Consider the following 24,192-nt stretch of genomic DNA (forward strand, 5'->3'; position numbering starts at 1 on the left):
AAATTAGCACCTCTTTCACGCTTTATTTAAACAACATCTCATGGTTTGCTCTAATGAGCTCCTGAGGGCACATGGCTGCATCGACCTCGTTTTATGAGGCTTCCCGTGTCCACGGGGCCTCAAAGGCTACTGTGCACCAGATCATCAGGTGTCTTAGCGAATGTCAGCCCCTCGTTAAAATACAGACCACGAGTACCATGGGCGGGAGGGAACATGTTTACTTTAGGTAGAAAGGTTTACTGTTATTAACAAGTTATCACTATTATTTACATGTTTACAAAATGGAAATAAAAATGACATACATATTTGGTGCCAAAAGTGGCACATCCAAACTAAGATCGGTACAAAAATAAATTTTCAAGCTACATGTTTTTAAAATAAAGGTCATTGAAACAGTAAGGGGAAAAACACCTGCATCGGCATGTGCTGAAACGCAAACGTCATCACGGCAAAGAAGCCCCGGGGCAGCACCGAGACCAGGGCCTGCTGGAGGGACTGCCCCGGTGTTCTCACAGAACCCAAGCAAACAAAAACCAAATATACAAGTTGTATTCCTGAGCTACAGAAGCTTAGAGCCTCTAAACGGTTGTGAATTTCTGCGACAGAGGGTTCCCGACGGGGTTTGAGCTGACGAGCTCACCGGTGCTCAGCTGATGGCATCAGGACGTGGTGTTGTACGCAGACAGAAAGCTAAGCCCACTTGTGAGAGAGAGAAATCTTCTCTGCTAACAAAGGACAGTGCGCACGAGTCCCGCCTGCCGATCACCAAGCCTTGCGCATCTCCTGCCGCATACAGACAGGGACACGGCACAGAGGGAGAACAGAAGCTGCTCACCTGGGGAGCCCCTGTGCCTTCCAGACACGCGCCTCAGTGACTCCAGCAGAAACTGCAGTGCGGTCTCCTCCCTTTGTAGATGCATGCTTGTCACACCTGGCAGCGGACTTCGTTGGTCAGCACAGCCGTGGCCCCGCCAGGGAAAGCGAAGCCAGCCCAGCAACCCTCATCCACCCTGCACAGCACTTCTGCCTGTGGTGGCTAGCTTTCCTCCTGGTTCCCCAGGAAGCTGGGCCAGAACTCTGTGCCTGCTGGAAATGGCATGCTGGGTCAGCGAGGGTGCTGAGTGAGCAGAGAGCACGGCCCTCCCACCCCCACTCGGCCTGGGTGCGGCACAGCGGGATGCCTGCTCATGCACAGACTCCCCCGGGATCCCAGCAAGGAACGCAAACGTGGAGGGCAGCGGGAAGGAAGGAGCTAACGGACGGGCTGCGGCCCACTGCAGGACAGCGGAAGATTCCATGTGAGCCGGGGCCTGCTCACTACCCAGGGCTGGGGGACCACAGTGTGGAGGAGAGGGCACCGAGGCCCCTGCGGCTGAGCTCTGCTCACTGGTCCTGGACCTTGGCCCTTTTGGCTTTCAGGGACAGGTGCTGCAAGAGAAAAGAAACACCAGAGTTAGGGGTGCTCAGAGACCGGACTTCACAACGCCCACATACACAACCAAAGCCACCCTCTGGCTCACACCTTCTCAGCAGACGCCATGCCCCTCGGGCAACAGTCTGGAGGGGAAAAGCCCAAGTGACGGACAAAGGCGATGGACCGGCTTTGGGAAGGCACAGCAGCCCGAGGCCCAGCCCGCCACGGCCGAGCCTGCTCACCGAGGGCTCTGCGGGAAGGTGTCGATGGAACACGCTCCCCCTCTGCCCCAGCCCCTGGGACAGCACTGCAGCCACACCTTCCGTGCTCAGGGGACTGGGCTCAGGCTGCAGGTCACTTCACGTTTCCAGGAATTTCTTGCAAATGGTCAAGGAACCAGGAAATGGAGGAACCATTCCTCCTCCCCTCAGGAACAAGGAGATCCATCATTTCACCAAGCATCTCCGTGTGCAAGTGCGTGTGCTCGGGGCACTGACCCCCGTGCACCCCCTTGCAAGTGTGCGTGCAGGAAAGGCACACAGGAAAAGGACACCTTTTCTTCCTTTCAGAAACGTTGCTCCCCACCAGTACAACGTACGATGTACGACATCATCATGGGCTTCGGATGATAGATTTAGGGTTTCCATCAGACTTGATGTTCTAAAGTAAAGTCAGAAGTGCCGGAAACTGTGAAATATGCGTTTAAGGCAGAGTATGTAAACATACGCTTTTGATAAAGGACCTCTATTTACCATCTGAGGTATCCCTGGTTACCCCCTCGACAGTCACAAACAAGCAGCCAAGGGACCTTCACACGAGCAACTCCCAATCGGACCACCAGTCCCCAGCACGCTCACGCCCAGCACCCGATGGCCGCACACCCACGTGGGCGGAGGCGGCCGCGCCACTGCTGAAGGGGAGTTGCAGGCCCTGGAAGAGCGCGGGGTGCAAAAGACGCCACACACCACCGAGCACGATGCACCAGTTGACGGAGTGGGACACAAGTCTAAGGGAGTCACAAGAAGTCTCCTCCTAACCGCGTAAGCTGGAGAAAGGACCCATACGGGCTCTTGCAAAGGCCCTGGTTAGGGTTCTTCCTAGATCCCAAGGGCATCTCTGAGAATCAGGACATACAATTTAAGGACAAGAAGGCGAATCTCTGAACGGGTCACCCTGCTGCCTCCAGCTGGGAATCATTTCTCTCCTCCTCGCACTTTACCCAGTGTGACCCCTCCAACTAACATGAGACGCTCACAGCCCTTAGCTTGGGGGTGAGGATGACGTCATCACGCCTGTGGGACCATTTTTGGTGCTCTTTTCCGACAAGAATGCTGAGTATGAACACAGCCGACTCTGGACCATTTCAGGCCCCTACACAGGGTGAGAGTGACACTCTGAAGACAACAGCGATGGAAAGTCACCACAGGTGCCAGGAATAGAGCCGGGGATCACAGGTGGGGGGGGGGGGGGGGCGCAGGGCGCTGTGTTCCACGAAGGAGCATCCACCACACATGGGCAGCCACTGGGACCTGCGGGGCTCCTGGAGAAGTCCGTTCATTCCAGGCAAGTTCATACAGAAGGACCTCTGAACCGTCTGGGTAAGAAGGGACCGAGGTTCTTGGGGGGTTTCAGGGCCTTTGCCTGTACAGTGAAGGTGTGGCACCGGATGACCTGTAGAGGCCCAGGCATCTCTAAAGATACTCCGATCGCAGGCAGTGATCTGAACGGACTGATGAGTGGACCACAGGCATCTGGAGAGAAGAGGCCAGTGCAGAAACCTGCGATTGTCATTGTCTTCAAACTCCTGGGGGCTCTCTGCCCTTTAACCTGCTGGGCTCCAACTGTGGTTCTGAGTTGAGAGGGGGAAAAGGACCCAGCCTCTAGGTCAATCCTGCTCCTCAAAGAACGAGTCCAAGACGGCTCCGGGTTCTCCCCTCGAGCCCCCGCACGCTACGACCTGAATCAGCCCTTCCCTAGCGTGTCGCTCTCAGCTCCCAGCCGGCGGCTCTGCCCACGTCTCCTGGACCTCGGAACTCTGCTGTTTCCCACCCGAAAGGTTCTCAGGGGCAGACACTCCCTCACTCCAGGTGTGTTCTTGCCAGCCGGACCCAGCACGGGCAACACACTCTGAATTCTGATCAGTGCCTGCGGCTGATCTCGTTCCCAGCTGAAGTATCCGTATGAGGACATGTGAAGAACTATACAGGCTTGAGATAGTTTTCCTTTGACTGGATAAGATTTAAATAGTGTAAGAAAGTTCTGGAAGAACAATGTCCCCTGACATTGCTGGAGGGGAAGGGATGAGAAGAGCTTTCCATTTATGGGGCCACAACTCAAATGTGTCCCAGAGTTGAGCAAGTGAATTAATACACAAGTGAAGCAGGACTGCGGCCCTGGGACAGTGACAGTCACAGCGCGCAGCCGCTCCTCACCCCTGCTGATTGCTGCCGACGGGTCATGCGGGCCCAGTGCCGGCAGACTTAACATTTCGAGAGAAACTTGAAATCCATATTCATCGTGAAATCTCCCCATTTTTAGATGCGCCCGTCAATCCAAGTTTTGGGTTGAGGACACTGCAGTCTGGTTACAACCCTGATGACATAACAGGTTTTGGACTTTCCTTTCTGGGGCACACAGTGGTAAAACTGAAAAAGTATCCGAAGCAACTGTCTTTGGGCACTGGGCAACAGATAGCAAGGCAGGAAAAAAGAGAAAACGAAAAACAAAACCAAACTAATTCAGACGACAGAAAACCACCAGCAAGATGGCGGACTTCACTCTAACCATTCCGATAACTGCACGACGTGTGATTACGCTGAACCATCCAGTGAAATACAGGACGCAGACCAAACAGCATGAGTCAACGGAAGTTTGTGGACGCTGGTTTACCTGTTTTCACGCCAGCCTTCCAGACAGAACCACCACTCAATTAAAGATCTTATTAGAAGAATGTATGGCCTTCCCCCCTCGCCCGACAAACAGACCGTTTTTTGGTGAAAATAAAGAAAACAGCACCATGGGTCCCCTCTGCAAGGCTCACCACCCTGCGGGCCCTGCGCGTGGGCCTGGCAGGGAAGAAGGACAGACGTTCACGGTAATGCCAGCGCTCAGCATCACCCACCACTGTGTGAACCACGCCGGGTTTAAGCTCGCACACCTGTTTGTGTTCTTTGTGAGGCAATCTCCACCAGAGAATATTTGTGCCACTCCTTGTGAACATGGTCCAAAGTGTGATATAATTTTTCGAAGAAAAAAAGCAGAGGGGGAGAGGAAGAGCTGAAGATACGTTCTCTTTGTTGTCTTTTAGGTTGGAGGGATTATTTCTAAGGAAATACCTCTAAGTGCACTTCACGATGAGCAAATGGTACAGTGCTTTTACCCAGGATGGGGCAGAGATATGGTAGTGACCTTTTCACCCCATGCACTTTTGAGGGGGAACAAACTCAGGGCACTAAACGGGCGCGGAGCACCGATCTGTACTTCAACATATGGAGAGGCAGCTAACGGGTGGTTTTGAGGGACGGTCTCTATTCACCCCTACCGTTCCTTGTTGATAGAAGTGCGGAGCCAGCTCCAACAGCCAAGCAGACTCAATGGCGGTCACGTCCCTCATGTAGTACTTGGAGGTCTGTATGACTTCATTGTAGATGACCCTGCAACCAGCAGAAAACATGGATTTCCTGTGTCTTACAATGAAAATCAAGCACCACGGCAATCAGAGACGGCGGGTTCCCTCCCGTTTACCAGGGACCCATCACGTGCACCAGAGACCACACACAGACGCGTCCGCGCTGCTCGCTCGCGCCTCATGACCCGAGGGGTGGGTAAGTGCGTCCACTTTACAGGTGAGACTCGGTCTGACATGACTGTTGTCCGACACATCAAGTCTGCTCAGACTCATGTCTGAGCATCTGTTATCAGCACAGGACCTTTCCGGATTCCAGGTCTGCATTTACAGAACTCTCAACAGAACACCTGACTCTATCAGAAGATGTAGAAATAGAAGCAAAGACCTACCTGATTCTGAAGGGGATGGAAATTAACTGTAAAGAGACACAGGGAGGTTCTTAGAGATGAAAACATTCTCCATCCTATTTGGAGTGTGGCTTACATGGGTGTGCACAGGTGCCAATGAGCTCACTGTACATAAATTACACCTCTACTTAAGAGAAAAAAGGAGGTGGGGGGGGTGGGTTGGCCTGAGGCTGAGGTAAAAGACACCAAGAGCCAAGAAGATCACTTCAAATCCCCAGATTTTAGAATGCATTTTTAGATAAGATACCGTTTCTGAGCACCCGAACTGCTGATTCAGGGCTCCCCTAACAACTATAATCACCCAGCCACACTGCCACCGTGCGCCCTTTGAAGCCGGCAAATAATCGGCTGTTGAAGGGCGGATCCAGTGAAGGGGGGCCGTCTGCAGAAGCAGGAGGGGAGGGGTGCTTCCTCGGCCACCCTAAGGTTACGGGGCTGCCTCAGGACGGGCCCTATTCAGCCACGCTCCCTTTGCCCTTCAGGGCTCCTTGGGAATGAAGCAGGAAAAAGAAGTCTCCCAAATTAAGCAACTCCCAAATTAGTCATCCCGAAGTCAGCAGACCCTTGGGGAAGGATCTAGAACGGAGATTCGCTTCCCTCTTCAACTCATCCTGCACGCTAATGGACAGAGTATTTTAATCCATTAAAAAAAAAATTTTTTTTAATGTTTGTTTATTTTTGAGAGAGCGAGCGAGCAAGAGAGAGACAAAGAGAAGATCTGAAGTAGGCCCTATGCTGACAGCAGACAACCCGATGTGGGGCTTGAACCCACGAACTGCAAGATCATGACGTGAGACCAAGTCAGATGCCCAATCATCTGAGCCACCCTGGCGCCTCGACTTCGGGTAACAACTCTAAACCCCGAACTGACTGACCAAGCCCTGTGCTGGCTCAGCAGCTTTTGGACCTGCACTGGTTACAGGACAGAGTCTGATTCCTTGGTCTTGGGGATAGGATCTCAAACTTGACCCCTCATCAGATCACCTGGAGGGCTTGTTAAAACTGGCTGCTGGACACCCTCCCCCCCCCCCCCGCCCCAGCTTCTGATTCAGAAAGGCTGGGCAAGGCCTGAAAATCTTCCTTTCTAACAGGCTTCCAGGTGAATCGGATGCTTACCTGGAGATGAGACTTTGGAAACCACTACTCTGGGGTGCCAAGTACCTTACAATGGGCCTTCTTACCCTCTACTTTCTCCTGCCGTGATCCCCTCTCCCCTCTCCACACATGGCACGCTCTTGCCTAGGCTTCTCCACCTAGCTGTGGTGAAGAACCAGCTGTTATTGTAAAATTTTCCCATCCGTTGGGAGAGAAATATTTTTGTAAAACACAATACAAATGAATTACTAGAAAAATGAGATTTGAAAAAGACATACGAAAGGTAGGCTCCAGTTCTCTATTATTAAATTGGGCAGACAAAAACTTAACCTAAACGTGAAGCGCCTAGATGGCTCAGTCGGTTAAGCATCCGACTTCGGCTCAGGTCACGATCTCACGGTTCGTGGGTTTGAGCCCCGCGTCGGGCTCTGCGCTGCCAGCTCGGAGCCTAGAGCCTGCTTCGGATCCTGTGTCTCCCTCTCTCTCTGCCCCTCCTCTGCTCACACGCTGCCTCTCTCTCAAAAATAAATACACGTTAAAAAAAAAAAGTCTAACTGCCTCCTTTTAACTCGAGCGTGTGTCTCTTCCTCCAGACACGTCGCAGACTCGCACCGCCTCCCAGACCACTTTGGGGCAGGCCGCCCCGATGACTCCCCACTTCTCAGAAAGGGGGTTCTTTCACGTTCCCATGACTTTGCTTCCTCAGTCTGTATTCCCTTCTCATCCTTTTCTGCCCAACAACTCCTATCTGCAGGCCCCAGAGCAAATGTCGATTCCTCCACGAAACCGGCCGTCACTCTCCCTGGCACATGAGGTGCCAACCTCCGTGCTTTCTACCCCTCCCCCGGGCCCTTGTCCTGAGGTGCTGGATGCTCAGGCCTGTGGCCCAGAACCCAAATTCGCCTCCACACTGCTGTGCCCAGTGCAGGGTTTGGCATCTAGTCTGTGGGTGAAAATGAACATTTGCTGAGTCCACGAATGAGCAGAGGAACATCACCATTTGCATAAGGAAATCTGTGACAGGGCAGAATCCTGTGGACGACTCAGCAAAACAAAGTCAACAAATGTGTACTCCTGGCACAGTGCCAGGCCCGGGGGCCCAGGGGTGAACGGGAACCAGGCCTGGCCTTCTGAGCCGTTACTAGGCTAAGGAGTAGGGGGGTGCTCACCAGCGAGGCGGCTTCTCTGCGTAGAGGACCGAGGCAGGGTGGATATGTAATTCATGGTCGTCACGGATAGTCCTTGCGAACAGAAGAATGTAATCGGAAGTCAGTTTGAAATACTTACAGCAGGACTCTCCCACAGATGGTTCATATTATCAACAAATGTATGCAGATCATACTTGACTCGGCCGATTGTTCTCTGTATCTTCTCTAGAGCCCTGACTGACCCCTTGCCCACTGCCCCCCGGAAGTCAGGAAGAAATCACGCAAAAAAGGGAAGAGGAGAAAAAAACAGCATGTGGCCATTCGGGGAAAAACATGAGAATCATACTGCTCTGCCCACGTTTATGTTCATCTTACACACGTTCTTTTTCACAACAATCTCCTCAGGGAGAGAAATAACATACATGGTTACCTCTATAAACTTTTCTATTCCACAAAGCAGTAAAGATAAAGACCATGGGGGACATAAAAATAGGGGAAGAAGAAGGTTAAGTATGGGACCATCCATTTCTCTGAGACAGTATTTCAAATTCCAACTCGGATTTGATTCAATTTAACTAAAAAAATAACGACAGAAACACAACAGTAAGATCCGATCACAAGAGAGCATGAACACGTTAGAATGCTGCCACCCAAACCCTAATTATGGAGTGTTTCTGTGGGTGCCAGGCAAGCAGTTCGAGCACCATGGGTGAGCTCCTCTCCAGATCTGTAATAAACCAACATGCTGGGGTCCTGGCTGTGCCACCAGGTGGCCTGAGCTCACTGACACTGAACTTTTGTCTCAGAGGAACTGACTGACCACTAAACCCTGTTATGAAGCCCTTAGTTGAGGACTCCAGTGCAAGAATTTTTTCAATACTGGTAGAAATTGCTTATTAATACCCTTGAGGCAGGTGGGACAATCAAAATGACAACAAAATGACAGGCCTCACTGGAGAAGCTCACAGGCCTCCCCAGAGTTGCCTCCAACATGGACAACTCAGTGCCGGGAGGGGGAGCTCATCATGACGGGCAACAGAATCAGGACACTGATCACGGGCTAGAAAACTTGGCCATACCAGTATGGAACTGGTATAGAACATACCAGAGGTAAATGTCAAGGGCAGGGGCTCAGTCAGCTACTAGGAAAGCAGATGTAAGAGACCTGGCTGCCAGAGCTCAGAGCAACTCTGGGCTCGCTCACAAAGCCCGGTGTGTGGGAGGGAACATCGTGGCTGACCTCCCCCCAGGGAATGGGAACAGAGTATTTTCTGAGGGAAGAAGGATAATGACAAAATAGTATGAGGAGGAAATGCAAAGAAAAGTCGGAGAGAAAGCCTTTGGATTGCTCCCGTTTGAAAGAACAGATGCACTTTGAACAGGCTCCGGTGAAGTTCTGGAGCAGAAGGGCCGAGGTTCTGAGGTTATTAGGAGGGTGTCGGTGACCAGTGATTTTCTGCCCAGAAAGGGGAACTGCAAGCAACGGGATGTGATCCGGGGCAACAGGCAGATCCAGCGCCGGAAGAAACACCTGCCAACACCCACAGACCAAAGTTACGGCACATCAGGGCAGGCCGGGGTCTCGGTCCCCCAGATCGCTAGAGACCAAGTGCCGACGGCCAAGGGAGCTTCTCCTGGAAAGACAGTCTCTAATAGTCCCTTCTGGTTGTATTATTCTGTTATTAGAATGGAAACATTTCCAGCCTCCAGGCTTGTAATTATCATCCTTCTACAACATATGGATGGGCTAAATATTTAATTATTTCCGTGAAGTTAAGATATTATGCTTAAAGCTATGTAGTTAATCTCAACTGACCTCTGGAAGCAGGCAGATAAAGACAACTTATTTAACTTAATTTCTGTACTTTCCCGGCACGTCAGCTTTCTAAGGGGGCTGGGTCATTTTTAAGATTTCTCCTTTAACAAATGACTTTGCAAGGTACCAGTTACCTATAAGCTCCGGTGGAATGAAACCTTGCTGCATTGGCAAAGAATCCCGAAACAAGGCACCTCAGGACGGGATCCGGATCACCTGTACAAGGTGGCAAACAGAGTGACGCGTGAGCCCCCGGCCTGCCCTATACTCTGCGCGCTCAGGCCTGGGCTGTGAGGCTCCGCCCAAGGCTGTTTCGAGCCTCCTTGAAACCCCGTCCTGAACCAGCCCCAGCCCCGTGCCTCCCGGTGCTGGATGCCTGCCCTGGCAGTATCCATGGAGGCCCCACCCGCCCACAACTGGCTGTTGAGGGAAGCACGCTGAACTGTCCCTTTAACTTGGGATGCCCCAACCTTCCTAGGCCACAGGATGACCCAACCAAGTCTGGGCACCAGAACCCAAGAGAGCACACCACAGGCTGGCCAGTGACCAAAAACTCCTTTTTAGGAGACAATCTTGTGCGAATAACGTTTCTTCCGTAGGACACAACGTTATTTCTGTGGTTATGAGCTACTGCACGTAATTCTTTGCAAGTTTTCAAATGTTCCATTTTGATTGTATCTGTATCGCTACAGTGATCATCTTCCAAGGATACAGCCTGACCATTTACGAGATGATATCCACGGGACGCATTCCAAATTATTATGCAAAGCATAAGGTCACGGAGGTGGCTTATGACATATGGTATTTCATTCATTCTAAGGTTCACTCTTTTTTTCCCCTTTAACTCACTGAAATCAGGACAGCATTTTGTAATTATAAGTGACAGTACTTTTTTCTTTCTTAGTGGTACATAAAATAACAGCATGCCTTACAAATGACGGCATCTTAGAGCCAATGAAATACAGTATGTCCGTAAATAAGTTCCCAAAAGGTGGTATAATTTACAGAGCCATCAACGGTGCAGAACAATGTCAGTTTCACTGCATTCTTACCGGCAATGTTTTGGCAAAAAGGCACCCCTTCTTTTATTGTATGTTTATCAATTACTATCCGTAGTTCTTCTTTTGTGAGTTTTCTGTTCTTGTGCCCATTTATCAACTTGGAAACTAGCGTTTTTTTGGAGCATGTTAAAGGAACTCATTCTATGATAAGCTTTTTAATTTTTTACCTCTTAGATCTGCTGAAAATATTTTCATTATTTGCATTTTCTTTAACATCTAGAAGTTTCAAATGTGTAATTTACTGTGTTTCCATGATTTTCTCTATTGTTCCTCAGCACAGAACTGATAAATCTCAAATCGACATTTCTAACCACAATCTGACCCAAGATTCAGTCTCTTCTCTCCAACTGCTGCCCAAAAGAAATTTCTATGTAGACCATACACTCTTATCATTATTAGGGTGACGTCACTTCCAAAGGGATGAAAATGGGCTCTTGGGGGCAGGGAAGGGGGAAAATCTTAGATATTACAATGGCTATGGCCCACCAAGGCTCAACCCTACCTTACAGAATCTTATTCTCCTTCGTATTTAACTTCTCTCGTTAGGAAGAATTTTATTTTATTTAAAAAAAAAAAATTTTTTTTTTTAAGTTTGTTTATTTTTGACAGAGACAGAGTGTGAGCAGGAGCTGGGGAGGGGCAGAGAGAGAGAGGGAGACACAGAACTTGAAGCAGGCTCCAGGCTCCAAGCTGTCAGCACAGAGCCCGATGTGGGGCTCAAACTCACGAACTGTGAGATCATGACCTGGGCCGAAGTCGGACACCCAACCGACTGAGCCACCCAGGCGCCACCAGGAAGAGTTTTAATTTAATGTAACTTTTCTCCTGACCGAGGGGTTGATAATGAAAAACAGGTTAGGAAACACAGATGTAGAAGTAAGGCTGTCCTCTGTCTGCTAAGTGACAGGCGCTAGATCAACTAACTTCAGGCGGCTCTTGGTTTCAGCTCAGGTAATGATTTCACGGTTTGTGGGTTCAAGCCCTGAGTGTGACAAGTGCGGAGCCTGCTTGGGATTCTCTCTCTTTCCCTCTCTCTCTGCCCCTCCCCCGTTCATGTTCTCTCCCTCTCTCTCTCTCTCTCTCTCTCTCAAAACAAATAAATAAACTTAAAAAAAAAAAAAAAAAAAGAATAACCCTCAGAAATAAAAATGGACCTTCTTAGAAAAAACAGGCTACTTTTACACGCTCAGCCTTTCACCGACACATGCCTGTGAGCCCGGTGCCGCACATCAGCACCACACCGGCATGTCCAGGGGTGTGAGTGAGCAGCAGAGAAGGGGGCGTCCCCGGGCGAGGTGGCCTGCTCTTACCTTCGCTAGATTTCTTGGGCACTTGAAACTTGACAAGAAGCTTCTTCAACTGCTCGCGCACTGTCGCAGCTCTGACAAGACCCTTGTAATTCAGGAAATGCTCCTGGCACCACTGAGAGTTTTTATTGTGCTGCAGGGTGACCGAGACAGAGGGTGAGTGAGAGACACACAGACAAGTTCTCGACCACGGCTAAGCTGCGAGGCGCACCGCTTCCTCATGGGGACAAGAGCTTCCGGTGCCGATGGGCCCCTTTCGACCCCACCTCCCTAAACGGGCGCTGACCACCGTGCACCGTGTGACTGCTCTTCCAGCTCAGTCCCTGTGCTTAAGGGCAAAGGAGAACGTGCTGACAAGCAGTTGTTTCCTATCTGAAATACCCACCCGGGTGGCGAATTATCAGAAAGAACCACTTCCCTGTGGGTCTTTGTCAATTAACTTTGTAAGTCAACTTTCTCCGAGTTTATCAATCTGCAAGACTACAGGTGAGCAGCACTTGCCAATCTAGAAATAATGTGCAAGTTATTATTATTTATCCCCAAAGTATGATTTTTCTATCAACAGTGCTTAATTTTATTCTACATTCCTAAGCGTGATCATTATGTCTTACACTGAGTTACTGCCGTGGGCATGTTATGTCTGAAATTATGCCGTAAGCCAGAAAGGACGATGTTTCACGTAAGAAGATGTAATTCACAGACTTTCGGAGGCAACTCCGCACAACGGTGGTGTAGACCTGTGCCCGCCCTCCCCTGGAGGAGGGAGCCTCAGACTGCAGACGGCATGCTGTGCCGGTACAAACGAATTCTAACTGAAGTAACTCCTAATTCGTGATCTCAGTTAAGAGATGGGGCTTTTCTGAAGACTGTTCATTAACTGAATAATCTCCCTTAGATCCCTGGCAAAATAAAAATTCAGTACTTCTCCTCTTCTAAGAAAGTATTTAAGAAAATGATACAAGGGGGGCGCCTGGGTGGCGCAGTCGGTTAAGCGTCAGACTTCAGCCAGGTCACGATCTCGCGGTCCGCGAGTTCGAGCCCCGCGTCAGGCTCTGGGCTGATGGCTCAGAGCCTGGAGCCTGTTTCCGATTCTGTGTCTCCCTCTCTCTCTGCCCCTCCCCCATTCATGCCCTGTCTCTCTCTGTCCCAAAAATAAATAAATGTTGAAAAAAAAAATTTTTTTAAAAAGAAAATGATACAAGATACTGAAAACCTGAAGCATCTAATTTCCCCCTCCCACCCATTCCTATACATAAGAGGTTTCTTATGGTTTTCATCAGCTTTAGAGCTGTCAGGACAGCTTTTCAGCGGTTTTTAGTGACAATTTCAAGCCGCATTATTTGCTGAGTTTTACAAAATGTTAAGAATATTCCAGAAAAACACAATAAAAATGAACAGTACCTACGGCTAAATATGGGTACGGCGTGTGAACAGACACGGGTCCTCACCACACGCCCCTCCCACGGCCTGTCACGCCATCTCACACGCCCAGAGACAGCTCTGGAGATGCCACTCAGGGCCTCGCTTATTTGGCAGAAAATAGAACAGGGCTTGGTATTCAGATGCCGGCTAGTGCGAACCAGCATCACTGGCGGGTGTGAGGCGGTAGGGAGAGCGCGGGCCCTGGAGGGGCACGGCCGGCCGGCCACGTCTCTAGGCAGGGGAAAGCCAGGGCGACTCGTGCGTTCTTCCAGGCAAAAGCGCACCACGGACTCTGGCAGGGGCCCCGCCCATGGATCAGAAGTCCTGGCAATAATCTAATAGGAAGATAGGAGGTCTCTCGGTCATTCCTTTATAAACTGAACCTCTGGACTCCCCACTCCTAGCTCACCTCGAGTGGGGTGGAGGGGCCTTTCGGGTGGGAGCTCTGCTTACTTTGATAAACGCTTCATACACGTTGAGCATAGTGAGATGATCACCCTCCTCCACAGCAAATTTTCGGTGCACTCGCATCTGGAAAGAACAGAATTGACTCCTGTGAGCCTCCTGTACCGGGAGCTAACATCACGCGGTGAGCAGCTCATGGCCTGCGTAGTCAGAAAGACCTGGCCTGCACCGACGCTAGCTCTGCCTTCCCTGAAAACCTGCCTAGTGACGTAACCTTTCTCTTCCTCAACTTCCTCATCTGTCAAATCAGGGCATCAAACCCATCGAGACTGTTGTAGGATTAAGGTGATTTACTGTAACACCGGCCACAGATGTCAGACAGATGTCAACGTTCTCGTCTCTCTCCTCCTCTGTGCAGTCAACACCACCTCTTCCAGAAGAACCCCTCCAGCCCCCAGTAGAGCGTAAATTCTAGGGGGCTGGGCGGGGGCAGCTGTCTGGCGCGTGGTAGACACTGTATTCGTGGGCTATCACCAGCTGCACGATCCTTTCAGACCCCATCTCTCAATTTTCCTTTCTGTTACCTCCTGGGCAACACCACCCTGCTCCCGGGAGTTCAAGCAGCACGTACGATACAGATTTGAGTTCGCAAATACACTTATCGGCACAATTTTCTCCTTGCCTCAAATACCACATAATTAACCGACCTACCTACCCGCCTGCCTTCCATCCATTCCTTCATTAACTGGTATTTCCTGAGCATGACCAGAGGTCAGGCACTGTTCTAAGCACTTGGAATGTAACAGTGAATAAAACAGGGGTGGGAGCAAAAACCCAACAGGTTAACGAGCCAAACATATAGTAGAGCAGGTGGTAAGAAGCGTTGGAGGAGAGCAGGGCCGCGGAGGGGGTGCACGGCCACGGGGACGTGCTGCCATTTCAGACATATGGCGGTCAGGACCTCAGGTTCCTCACCTTGGAAATGAGTCTGCCTGTTCTGAAGGAGGAGCGTTAGATTAACAGAAAAGCAAACAGGGGAGCCTGAGCCTGGGTGGCTCAGTCGGTTAAGCATCCGACTTCAGCTCAGGTCATGATCTCGTGGTCTGTGGGTTTGAGCCCCGCATCGGGCTCTATCCTGACAGCTCAGAGCCTGGAGCCTGCTTGGGATTCTGTGTCTCCCTCTCTCTGCCCCTCCCCTGCTCACGCTCTGTCTCTCTGTCCTTTGAAATTAACATTAAAAAAATAAATAAAAAGAAAAAAAGGAAAAAAAAGATAATAGAAAAGCAAACAAACAAACAAAAAAACAATGGAGGAAATGGACATAACCACCAGGCACAGGGACAGGCAAACTTTGCAACATATGACACGACTGTCAGGGAAGGGGACACCAGCCCGTAAGAAAGTCTCTCCTCCCCGGCACACACCCAAGCTGAGTTCCCGTGTGTGCAGGGCGGCCGCTTCTCGGCCTCTTCCCGCAGGAACCATCCCAACCTCACCTGGCCCGCCTCACCCCCAGGGGCTGACTTCTCCAGTCTCCCCAGCACCCACTCCTGCAGTGCTGTCTGGTGCCGGGGCCTCAGGCGGGGGGTCCTGCCGCCTCCTGGGCTCGGAGCGCCCCTCCACCAAAAGCAGCCTGCTGTGCCTAGGCACGACTCATTATGTCACTAGTGTGTGCCACCCAGCTTGTCCCGGAGCAGCCTGAAGGCCCGTCTCCCTTATGGGGAAGTCAGCGGGACACAGGTAAGACCTGGGTCTCTGGACTGTGAAAGGCAACTGCCCCATGGCTGTGCAATCACAGACGAGTTGTTACCTAACCTTTCTGGGCCTCCACCTCTAAAAATGGTGAGGACGGTGTCTACCTTCCAGGTTTACGAAGATACGACGGAATGAGGCACAATGTCAGGCAAACACTGAGGATGCACACAGACTCCATCTGCACAGCCCTGTCATCGGTGGCTCCCGGGTCCTTTCAACAGGGAAAGCCCAGAATAAAGACTTAGGTAGGAATGGCTTGGGGAAAAGGCTGAACTTACTGCCTGAGACTTCTGGTTTGAGGGGACCACAAAGATATTCTGGATTTGCATCATGGCTGCAATGCTTAGAATTTCCTGAGAACAGCCAAAATTTCCTATAAAACAAAAAAAGCACGTTTGATTTCAAACACATATTGTGTCGTTGAGAAGTGAAAGACATCTTGTTATTTTCCTTACACCACAGTGTCACCAAAGTCATACATTTGTAAATCGTCTGATTACCACAGGAACACTTTCCCCTGCTGAACGTAACGTCCCCATATGTGGCCCTGGTGAACGCAGGCCTGGGAGGATTCTGAGAAAGCATAGCCTCCGGGCTCGGCAGCTGACGGGGGCGGGAGGGCAGGGGGCCGCATCACTCGGGGCAGGTCCGCTCCACACCGGTTCCCTACTCCCATGTGGACAGAGGATCCTGGCCAAAACCCAAGAGGGAACAGAGGGGCAGCAGGGAGTGTGTGGGCTGTGTCCCCTCTGTGATTTCTCTCCTCCTGTACCCTCCTCTGGGGTGGCCTCCCTCTCGCTAGGGCCCACCCCATCTGGCAAGCTCAAGGCACACGTAGACCAGGGCAGCACCCTGCCCTGGAAACTGGGTCTGTGGCAATCAATGCCTCAGGGCACTGGACAGTGAGAGCAAACTGCACTGCCCGGCCCCCTTCCCACAGCTCCCTACCTCACGACTGATATGCCCCCCGCCACCCCAAACTTAAGAGTCCCGCTTCTCAGTGTAAGCCCGAGGTCATCCGGGCACTCCTAAACACAAGTATAGCTAACTCCCACCATGCTTAGTCTGGCTTAGTCTGAAATACAGCTTTGCAAATTCCTAGAGAGTACACAAGCTAGCCAAAGGCAAGAAAAAATTCTTACTTCCTTTCCCACCAGGGGTGGTGGCTGGGGGGAGAAACACATAAACTATAGTCTCCAGAAGATTCTGACGTACAATGAGAAGATCTCTGACTTATGAACTCAACTCATAATCTCACAAAAATCTGAAGGCGTCAGAGAAGTTGGGGCCCTCGTGTGCTGGGAGAGGGAATACAAAACGGTGGAGCCTCTGGGGAAAACGGTATGGTGCCTCCTCAAAAAAATTACAGAGTTACTGGATGGCCCAGCAATTCCACTGTAAAGTATATACCCCAAAAAAGTGAAAGCAGGGACTCAAACAGACGCTCGCGTGCCCGTGTTCACAGCAGCACTATTCACAACAGCCAAAAGGTGGAAGCCATCTAAGTGTCCCTCTGCAGATGAATGGTACATACACACAATGGAATATTATTCAGCCTTGAAGGAGGACATTCTGACAGATGCTACAACATGAATGAACCTTGGAAGACAGTACATCAAGTGAACTAAATCAGTCACAGAAGGACGGACGCTGTAGGGTTCCACGGAAGTGAGGTTCCCAGAATAGTCAAATTCATAGAGACAGAGAGGAGAAAGGTGGTTGCAGGGGCTGGAGGGGAGGGAATAGGGAGTTGGTATTTAAGGGGTACAGAGTTTCGGTCTGAAAAGATGAAAAACTTCTTCTGGCAGGTCTGGAAGCGGAATGTGATAGGGGCTGAGCAACAATGTGAACGTACTCAATGCCTCAAAACTGCACACTTAAAAATGGTTAAAATGGTAAATTTTATGCATTTTTTACCATAATGAAAAAAAAAAGGAAAAAAACTTCCCTGTTTTTGTTCTTTTTTTTTTTTTTTTTTTTTTAAACAGGTCAGGTGTTAGGTCTAGGCTCCCAGAAAAGAAACAAAAGTTTTTGCCGAATTAATGATGACGGACACTGAATCCCAGGTTAACAACAGGCCCCACATCACACAGCATTATGGGAAAGCTCCTTCGCTCCTCAGAAGATTCCGTGCCCTCTTCCCCAGGGTGCACAAAAGTCGAAGAAGTTGGTGACAAAATCAATGAGAACTGTCCATCTCCACCTACCTGATTCAAGCAGCATTTTTGCAAACATGGGATTCAAAGGAAACTCGGCTATTCTCATGCCGAGCGGTTCAGTGAGGCGACAGTCTTTGTCCAGACCTGCCAGAAGAAGAACAACAAGGAAAATCAGAAGGCACGTACCATTGTGTTGGAAGATGTAGTTATCGAGAGAATAAAAGGCAATATATGCTAAAAAAGATACCCAAAGGATGAATCATGCTACCGAACTCCATCTGACACCGGGGGGGGCTGTTACAGTAAAAGAAGAAAAGATCCCCTCTGGGCTCCTGAATACCCAATTTTGAAAAAGGGAGACTTCTAACAGCTTCTATTCAAGGACTGAATTACAAGGAAAGGGCCCTGCAGCCTCCCCTCCTTCCCGCTCCCCTCACCCACCCCAGAGCCTGCTCTTTTCAAGTGCAGATGTCCCAGAATGGCATCCTGCACCCTCTGTTCCTCCCGCGGTAAGAGGGCCAGTACAAGGCCAGCGCCTCCGAAGCTGAACACTTGCCCACATCTCTCTTGGATGCCAGCGCCGGAAGTGTTTATCCAACTGCCTCCTGGGCAGTCTACTGAATTGGGCGGGTCCCAGTTCCCCGCATCCCTCCTTGCCTCTTCACCACTAGCCAATATACAGGGACTGGATTCCTGAGACGGTGACTTTTATTTTACTACCGTTTAGACTGTTCCCGAGGTGTGCCGGCCCAGAGAGAGAGTGAGCTGCAGAGCTCAGAGTTAAGACAGAAAAGGCAATTTCTCTTCTGTTCCCATGTAATCATCTCTTGAAAGGTGGTAATTCGGCTGGTAACTGTTAATTAAGTCAGGTGGTTCCCCCTGCCTTCTCCAGCTTATTCAGGGAGGTGAAGAAAGAGAAAATAACTTTAACTTCCATTCTGTTGGACTGGAGGAAAATCAAGCCAAATGAAAAACTATGTAGTCAGTGTTCCCTTATACTCGTTACAGACCATCCCAGGAAAGCCGACTCTCGGGTTCCTACTACACGCCTGAGAACAAGGGATGGAAACCCGCTCCAGCTCACACTCTCCCTGGGCTGACGCGAGGAAGACCAACCCGAAGGCCTTTTAAATCACCGACGATCTTTTAAATCAGTCATTGGCTATTCCTTCCCAGAGAAGTATCATAAAGGTAATGGATACAGATGGACCCCATACAAAAAAATTAACCCATAAACGGATCACAGGGTCACCGCAGTGGCTCAGTCGGTTGTTCTGCTCAGGTCACGATCTCGCAGTTGGTGAGTTCGAGCCCCGCATCGGGCTCTCTGCTGTCAGCACGGAGCCGACTTCAGATCCTCTGTCCTCCCCTCTCTCTGCCCCTCCCCGGCTTGCGCTATCTCTCTCAAAAAAATAAATAAACATTAAAAAAAAAGGGGGGGGTCACAGATGTACTAAATGTAAGAGCTAGAAACTATAAAAACCTTTCAAAGAAAACCCAAGAGATACCCATGCCCATGGGTCGGGCAATGGTTTCTTAGGTTAACACACCAAAAGCACAAGCAACAGAATTAGAAATACGTATACTGAACTGCGTGAAAACTTAAAGCTTTTGTATTACCAATGATACCATCAAGAAAAGTGAAAAGCTAACCCACTGAGTGGGAGAAGTATTTACAAATCACAGATCTGATAAGAAACGTATACCCAGAATACATAAAGAACTCCTCCAACTCAATAATAAAAAGACAACAACCCAAGGGAAAATGGGCAAAGGATTTGAATGGACATTTCTCCAAAGTTCTACGAATGGCCAATAAGCACAGGAAAAAGTGCTTAACGTCATTAGTCACTAGGGAAATGCAAATCAAAACCACAAGATACCACTTCATATCCACGAGGATGACTATAACACAAAACACAGCTAACAGGTGTTGGCAACTTGCTCGAATGTTATGTGAAGCAAGTGGAATCTTCATACACAGCCGGTAGGAATGTCCACCAAAAACTAGCACACAAATGTTTACAGCAGCATTATTTGTATTAGCCAAAAAGGGGAAACAACCCAAATCCACTGCTCAGTGGATAAGGATACTATCTGGTATATCCAACCCACACGATGCTGTTATTCAGCCGTAAAAGGGAATGAATTATCAACACACACTACAACATACACGAACCGTGAAAACATCGTGCTGAATGAAAGAAGCCAATCGCAAAAGACCACATATATGTGACTCCACTTCTGTGAAATGTCCAGAACAGGCAAATCTACAGAGACAGAGATTCGATTAGCAGTTGCCTAGGACGGTTGCGAGGAGGAGGGGACAGGGAGTGGGAGTGAGCACGAGCGGGTACAGGGTTTCTTTCTTAGGTGATAAAACTGTTCCAAATGTTCTAAACGTGGGGTGATGGCTGCACAACCCTGTGAATATACTAAAACCACAGAACTGGACATTTTAAATGGGTAAATTCCACAGTATGTGAATTATACTTCAATAAAGATGTTAAAAACAAAACAATCTCAAAGGACAAAACCTCTACTGAAACTCACTACCACACCAGACATTATGCTCACTTGGGGCAACATTCATAGAAAAGATAGGTACTTCCTGAACAGATGAATTCAGGCTACAGTTTTCTCTATCTTAAGATAAACACTACCTTTTTATTTATTTATTTTTCATTAATTTTTTTAAAGCAGGCTTCCCATCCAGCGCAGAGCCCAACATGGGGCTTGAACTCACGACCCTGAGATCAAGACCTGAGCCGAGACGAAGAGCTTAACCAACTGAGCCATTCGGGCTCCAACACTACATTTTTAAACGAAGAGAATAGAGGTTTCTCGATAACCTGGTGTTTCCTTGCCCCCAAAGAATTCCACAGGCTGGTCATCAACCCAATTCTCCACGGGGAACTCCAAGAATGGAATGATGGGGAAGAGGGAGACAATAGTGAGCCTGAGATTTCAGGATGCAGTGGAGGGACTGAGAAAAAGGTCTGGAGAGGTAACACCTGAAATACTGGTAGGCAATCTTCTAGATGTCTTTCAGGAGTGTGGCTCCAATGATGGTTACTAATAGCTTCTGATGTACTGACATGCTTTAGGTATTCATTGTCATAAGTGGACTTCATCTATTAATTATGATCCCACCTTTTTTATTTCAATAAAGCTTAAGGGTTATTAAAAGGATTGTATATGTGGGGAGAACCAATCCCACTCCTAAAGACACCAAGAGCCCTAGTGTGAATACAACCTACCTAATATCATCTATTAGTAAACAGATTACAGAACACGGATGAGACAGGCATACCTCCCAGAGCATAGAGTAACTCCAATGCTTGAACCATCGACTGTGCTGGAGGGGGCTGTAAAAACATAAAAATCCTCCTAAGTTAATTTTTTCGGGTACCAGACACAAAATGTGACTATTTCCTGCTCAAAGCCACTCTTCCCTCTTACGTGCCCCATACTTCCCGGCCTCCGGGCCTCTATTCATGTCAGCGCCCCCTGAGGTGTCCTTTCTCTCCTCAGCATCCTTAGTGCTAATCGGTCTTCAACCTCAGCTTGATTAAACATTGCCCCTTGAAGCGCTCCCCACTCTCCCCTCCATCAGGAGTGATGGCTCCCTATCTTGAACAACCTCCCTGTTTTTCTCCACTCCCATCGGACATTTCTGATGTTTTTACTTCATAGTCTCCACCTTCCATTCCAGCAGCCCCGGTGGCCGACCCCGGACCACCCAGAGCCCGGCTCCAGGCCTTGCCTACAGAGGGCAAATGACAGAGGTGGGATCTGAATTGCTGAAAACAACAGAGAATGCGAGGCAATCTGAAGTTAAGCAAAGCTGCTATTGTGACCTTCAGTCTGATTCTCTGAATCCAAATCACGTCCCTAGTATTTTCACCTAACCACACACACCTAGTATTTCTCTCTGGCCTCATCTGATTTGGGACCGTATGTGAACACTATGTTTTAAGATAGCTGGAAGGACTGCTTATGTATAATTTTAGTTTGTTTTTCTCACTGTATGATTTTGTGTTTTTTCACCCATAGAAACTTCACCGTGATTATTTGGATGGCTGCATAATATTCCAACAAGGTCATACTCTGTAAAGTAAGCAATTGTCTTAGTCCTGCGCAACTGACTTGTTTCCAGTTCTTTGCTACATAATTAACACTGCTAAATATACAAAGTTACATGTACCCTGTGATTTCAATTGTTAAAAAAAAAAAAAAAAAAAAAAAAGAACAACACAGTTTCAGGAGAAAACAACCAGAGGGAAATCAACAAAGATGAATTTATACGTATGTTCCTCATTCTTCAACTGTCCACAAGTTTATGATTTTCATTATTCTACTTAAAAATTTGATACACAATGATACTATAAACATGATCATACACCGAAGTGCTTTTTCTTCTTCTGAATTATTTTTTCAGGAGAAATTTCCCTGAGAAGAAATACCAGGCATTTCTACGGCTCCTTAGATAATGTCGGAGAGCCCTCAGGGGCTCAAACGGGAGAATATAACTGCCGTCCCAAACCGTGCCAGCTTTGGATTTTACCATTTTGCTTCATGGGATCATTTAACTAACGTAAAGCGGTGCCTTATAGCTCTTTCAGTCCGCACATATCTGTCTCCCACAGAAGCATGGGTAAGCTTCCACTGTCCACGCACTCTGCTGCCTCCTTTCCTTCGGCTCCTTCCCCAGCAGGTAGCTCACAAGTTCCAAAGGACGCCTGAAAACTCTTTGCACTTTCTCAAGTGCTGATAGGTCATTTCTGCCATAATACATATTCCTTTCATCCTAGATGTGAGGTTCTTCTTAAGCTTCTAATTTGCATGTACTGTTATCTTTTCTTTATAACTTCTTGCACACACCAGTAATCAAAGCGTGCGTTTTTTCCATATTTATGGTGAACACACAATTGTTTTCTTTGGACACAGGCTGACGTTTTCTATTCCTTCATTCACCTAGTTCATCATGACATGCATATGCCATCAGGGACTTTATCATCCGGGAACCCAGGCTTGTCACACAACAATGCAGTCGGGGCAGAACAGAGTTAAAATTCAAGTCTTCAAATCATAAAAATTCAGGAAGAAAACATGACTGAATGTTTATTAACTGACCTAGATACGGGGAAGTGTGTCATAAGCAAGGGAACGACAAAACAAATCATAGAGACAAAGACAGAAAGACTTGACTGTGGAAATATTTATAATGTCTGCACATTTAAGAAACAAATTAAAAAAAAGAGTAAAATACAAATAACTGGAAAAACCATTTCCAAGAAATGCAACAGACAAAGGTTAATGTCTTTATTAAAGGACTCCTAAAAATCACCACAGACACTAATTCTAACAGAGAAACGCCTTAACGATTTGGAAGAAATATAGAGCGGACAATAAATTTTTTTTAACTGTCTTTTAAGAAATCAAATATTAAGGTACAGCTATTTTTCCTTCCTCCCTCCCTGCCACCAATGCAATCAGCAAAGCTCTACCAGAAAACAAAACGGCGTGATGAAGGCACCACGAGTGGGCATCGTGCAATACCAGACTTCAAGCATTTAAAAGCAATCTGGCCACACGTCAAGGATGTACAAAATGGCTATGGCCGTTGGACGCAATAATTTCACTCCTGGAAACCTGTCTCAGGAAATAATCCGGAATGAGATCGGCCACAAGGACGTCCCTGCAGCTCTCCCCCAGCTGTCAAGCTCCCTCACGCAGGCCCACACACGCTGGCTGTCCTGGCTCTCCCGCCCCTCCCACGTGCTGAGATCCTTCTTGCCTTTCAGGTCTCACTTCACACACGACTAACCAGGGTGGGGGCCTTCCTTGGTCTCTCAGAGCACCGGGCCCACGCACTGCAATCAGTTACTTGTCTCCCCCCCGGCAGACAAGTACAGGACGTTGCGTCTGCTGTCTGCCTCCACTCCCCCATACCCTGCGAGGGCCTGGTGCAAAGTGACACACGACACATGAGCTAAGTGGAAATAAAAAAGAAAAGTGACGTGCTCTGCTCTATCTGATGTCCTGACATTCACCAGTGGGCATGCAGACAGAGAGCAGGACTTACCGACATGAAGTGGAACCTGAGGACGTTGTCGATCCCTAGTGCTTTCAGCTGGAGGATGACAGGTGCCAAGTTGCTACGCTGCATCTCAGGGACAGTGCATTGAGGCAGCTTGTCAAAGGCTTCCTCTGAGGATAGGAAATCAGAACTGTTTGGGGTCAAATGCCACAGTCAAATGCAATCGTTGTGCCCAAGGCACAGGTTTTCGTCTCTGACAAGAGGCTTTAAGATTCTAGGATCGGATGCCTAGGATGTCACACAACAAAGTTGTTTCACATTTAGAAAAGACCACTCTATATAAAAATACCTTAGCTGTTTATATCTTTATAAACAATATACCTTTTATTGAAAGAGAGAGAAAGGGGGAGAGGGAGGGAGGGGGGGAGAGGGAGAGAGAGAGAGAGAGAATGTGTGAACACGAGTTGGGGAGGGGCAGAGGGAGAGAGAGGGACAGAGGATCCGAAGCAGGCTCTGTGCTGACAGCAGAGTC

At 48.8% G+C, this 24,192-nt stretch overlaps 1 protein-coding gene across 2 annotated transcripts in view; it reads right to left on the bottom strand.

Annotated features, from left to right (window-relative positions):
* Positions 1 to 200: 200 nt before the first annotated feature.
* The window catches only part of DHX35 (DEAH-box helicase 35), a 62,580-nt gene continuing 38,588 nt past the window's right edge, over positions 201 to 24,192 (bottom strand). For both annotated transcript variants that reach the window (XM_047852579.1, XM_047852578.1), the window contains 10 exons: positions 23,706 to 23,830; positions 20,931 to 20,985; positions 17,666 to 17,761; positions 15,737 to 15,831; positions 13,752 to 13,829; positions 11,880 to 12,009; positions 9,643 to 9,724; positions 7,714 to 7,785; positions 4,956 to 5,067; positions 201 to 1,428 (listed from right to left, as the gene is read on the bottom strand). In XM_047852579.1, the coding sequence (XP_047708535.1) occupies positions 1,384 to 1,428; positions 4,956 to 5,067; positions 7,714 to 7,785; positions 9,643 to 9,724; positions 11,880 to 12,009; positions 13,752 to 13,829; positions 15,737 to 15,831; positions 17,666 to 17,761; positions 20,931 to 20,985; positions 23,706 to 23,830 (890 nt within the window). In that variant the 3' untranslated portion in view covers positions 201 to 1,383. The remainder of the gene's footprint in view (positions 1,429 to 4,955; positions 5,068 to 7,713; positions 7,786 to 9,642; positions 9,725 to 11,879; positions 12,010 to 13,751; positions 13,830 to 15,736; positions 15,832 to 17,665; positions 17,762 to 20,930; positions 20,986 to 23,705; positions 23,831 to 24,192) is intronic.

Source organism: Prionailurus viverrinus, chromosome A3 (assembly GCF_022837055.1).
Source record: "Prionailurus viverrinus isolate Anna chromosome A3, UM_Priviv_1.0, whole genome shotgun sequence".
Taxonomy (NCBI): Eukaryota; Metazoa; Chordata; class Mammalia; order Carnivora; family Felidae; genus Prionailurus; species Prionailurus viverrinus.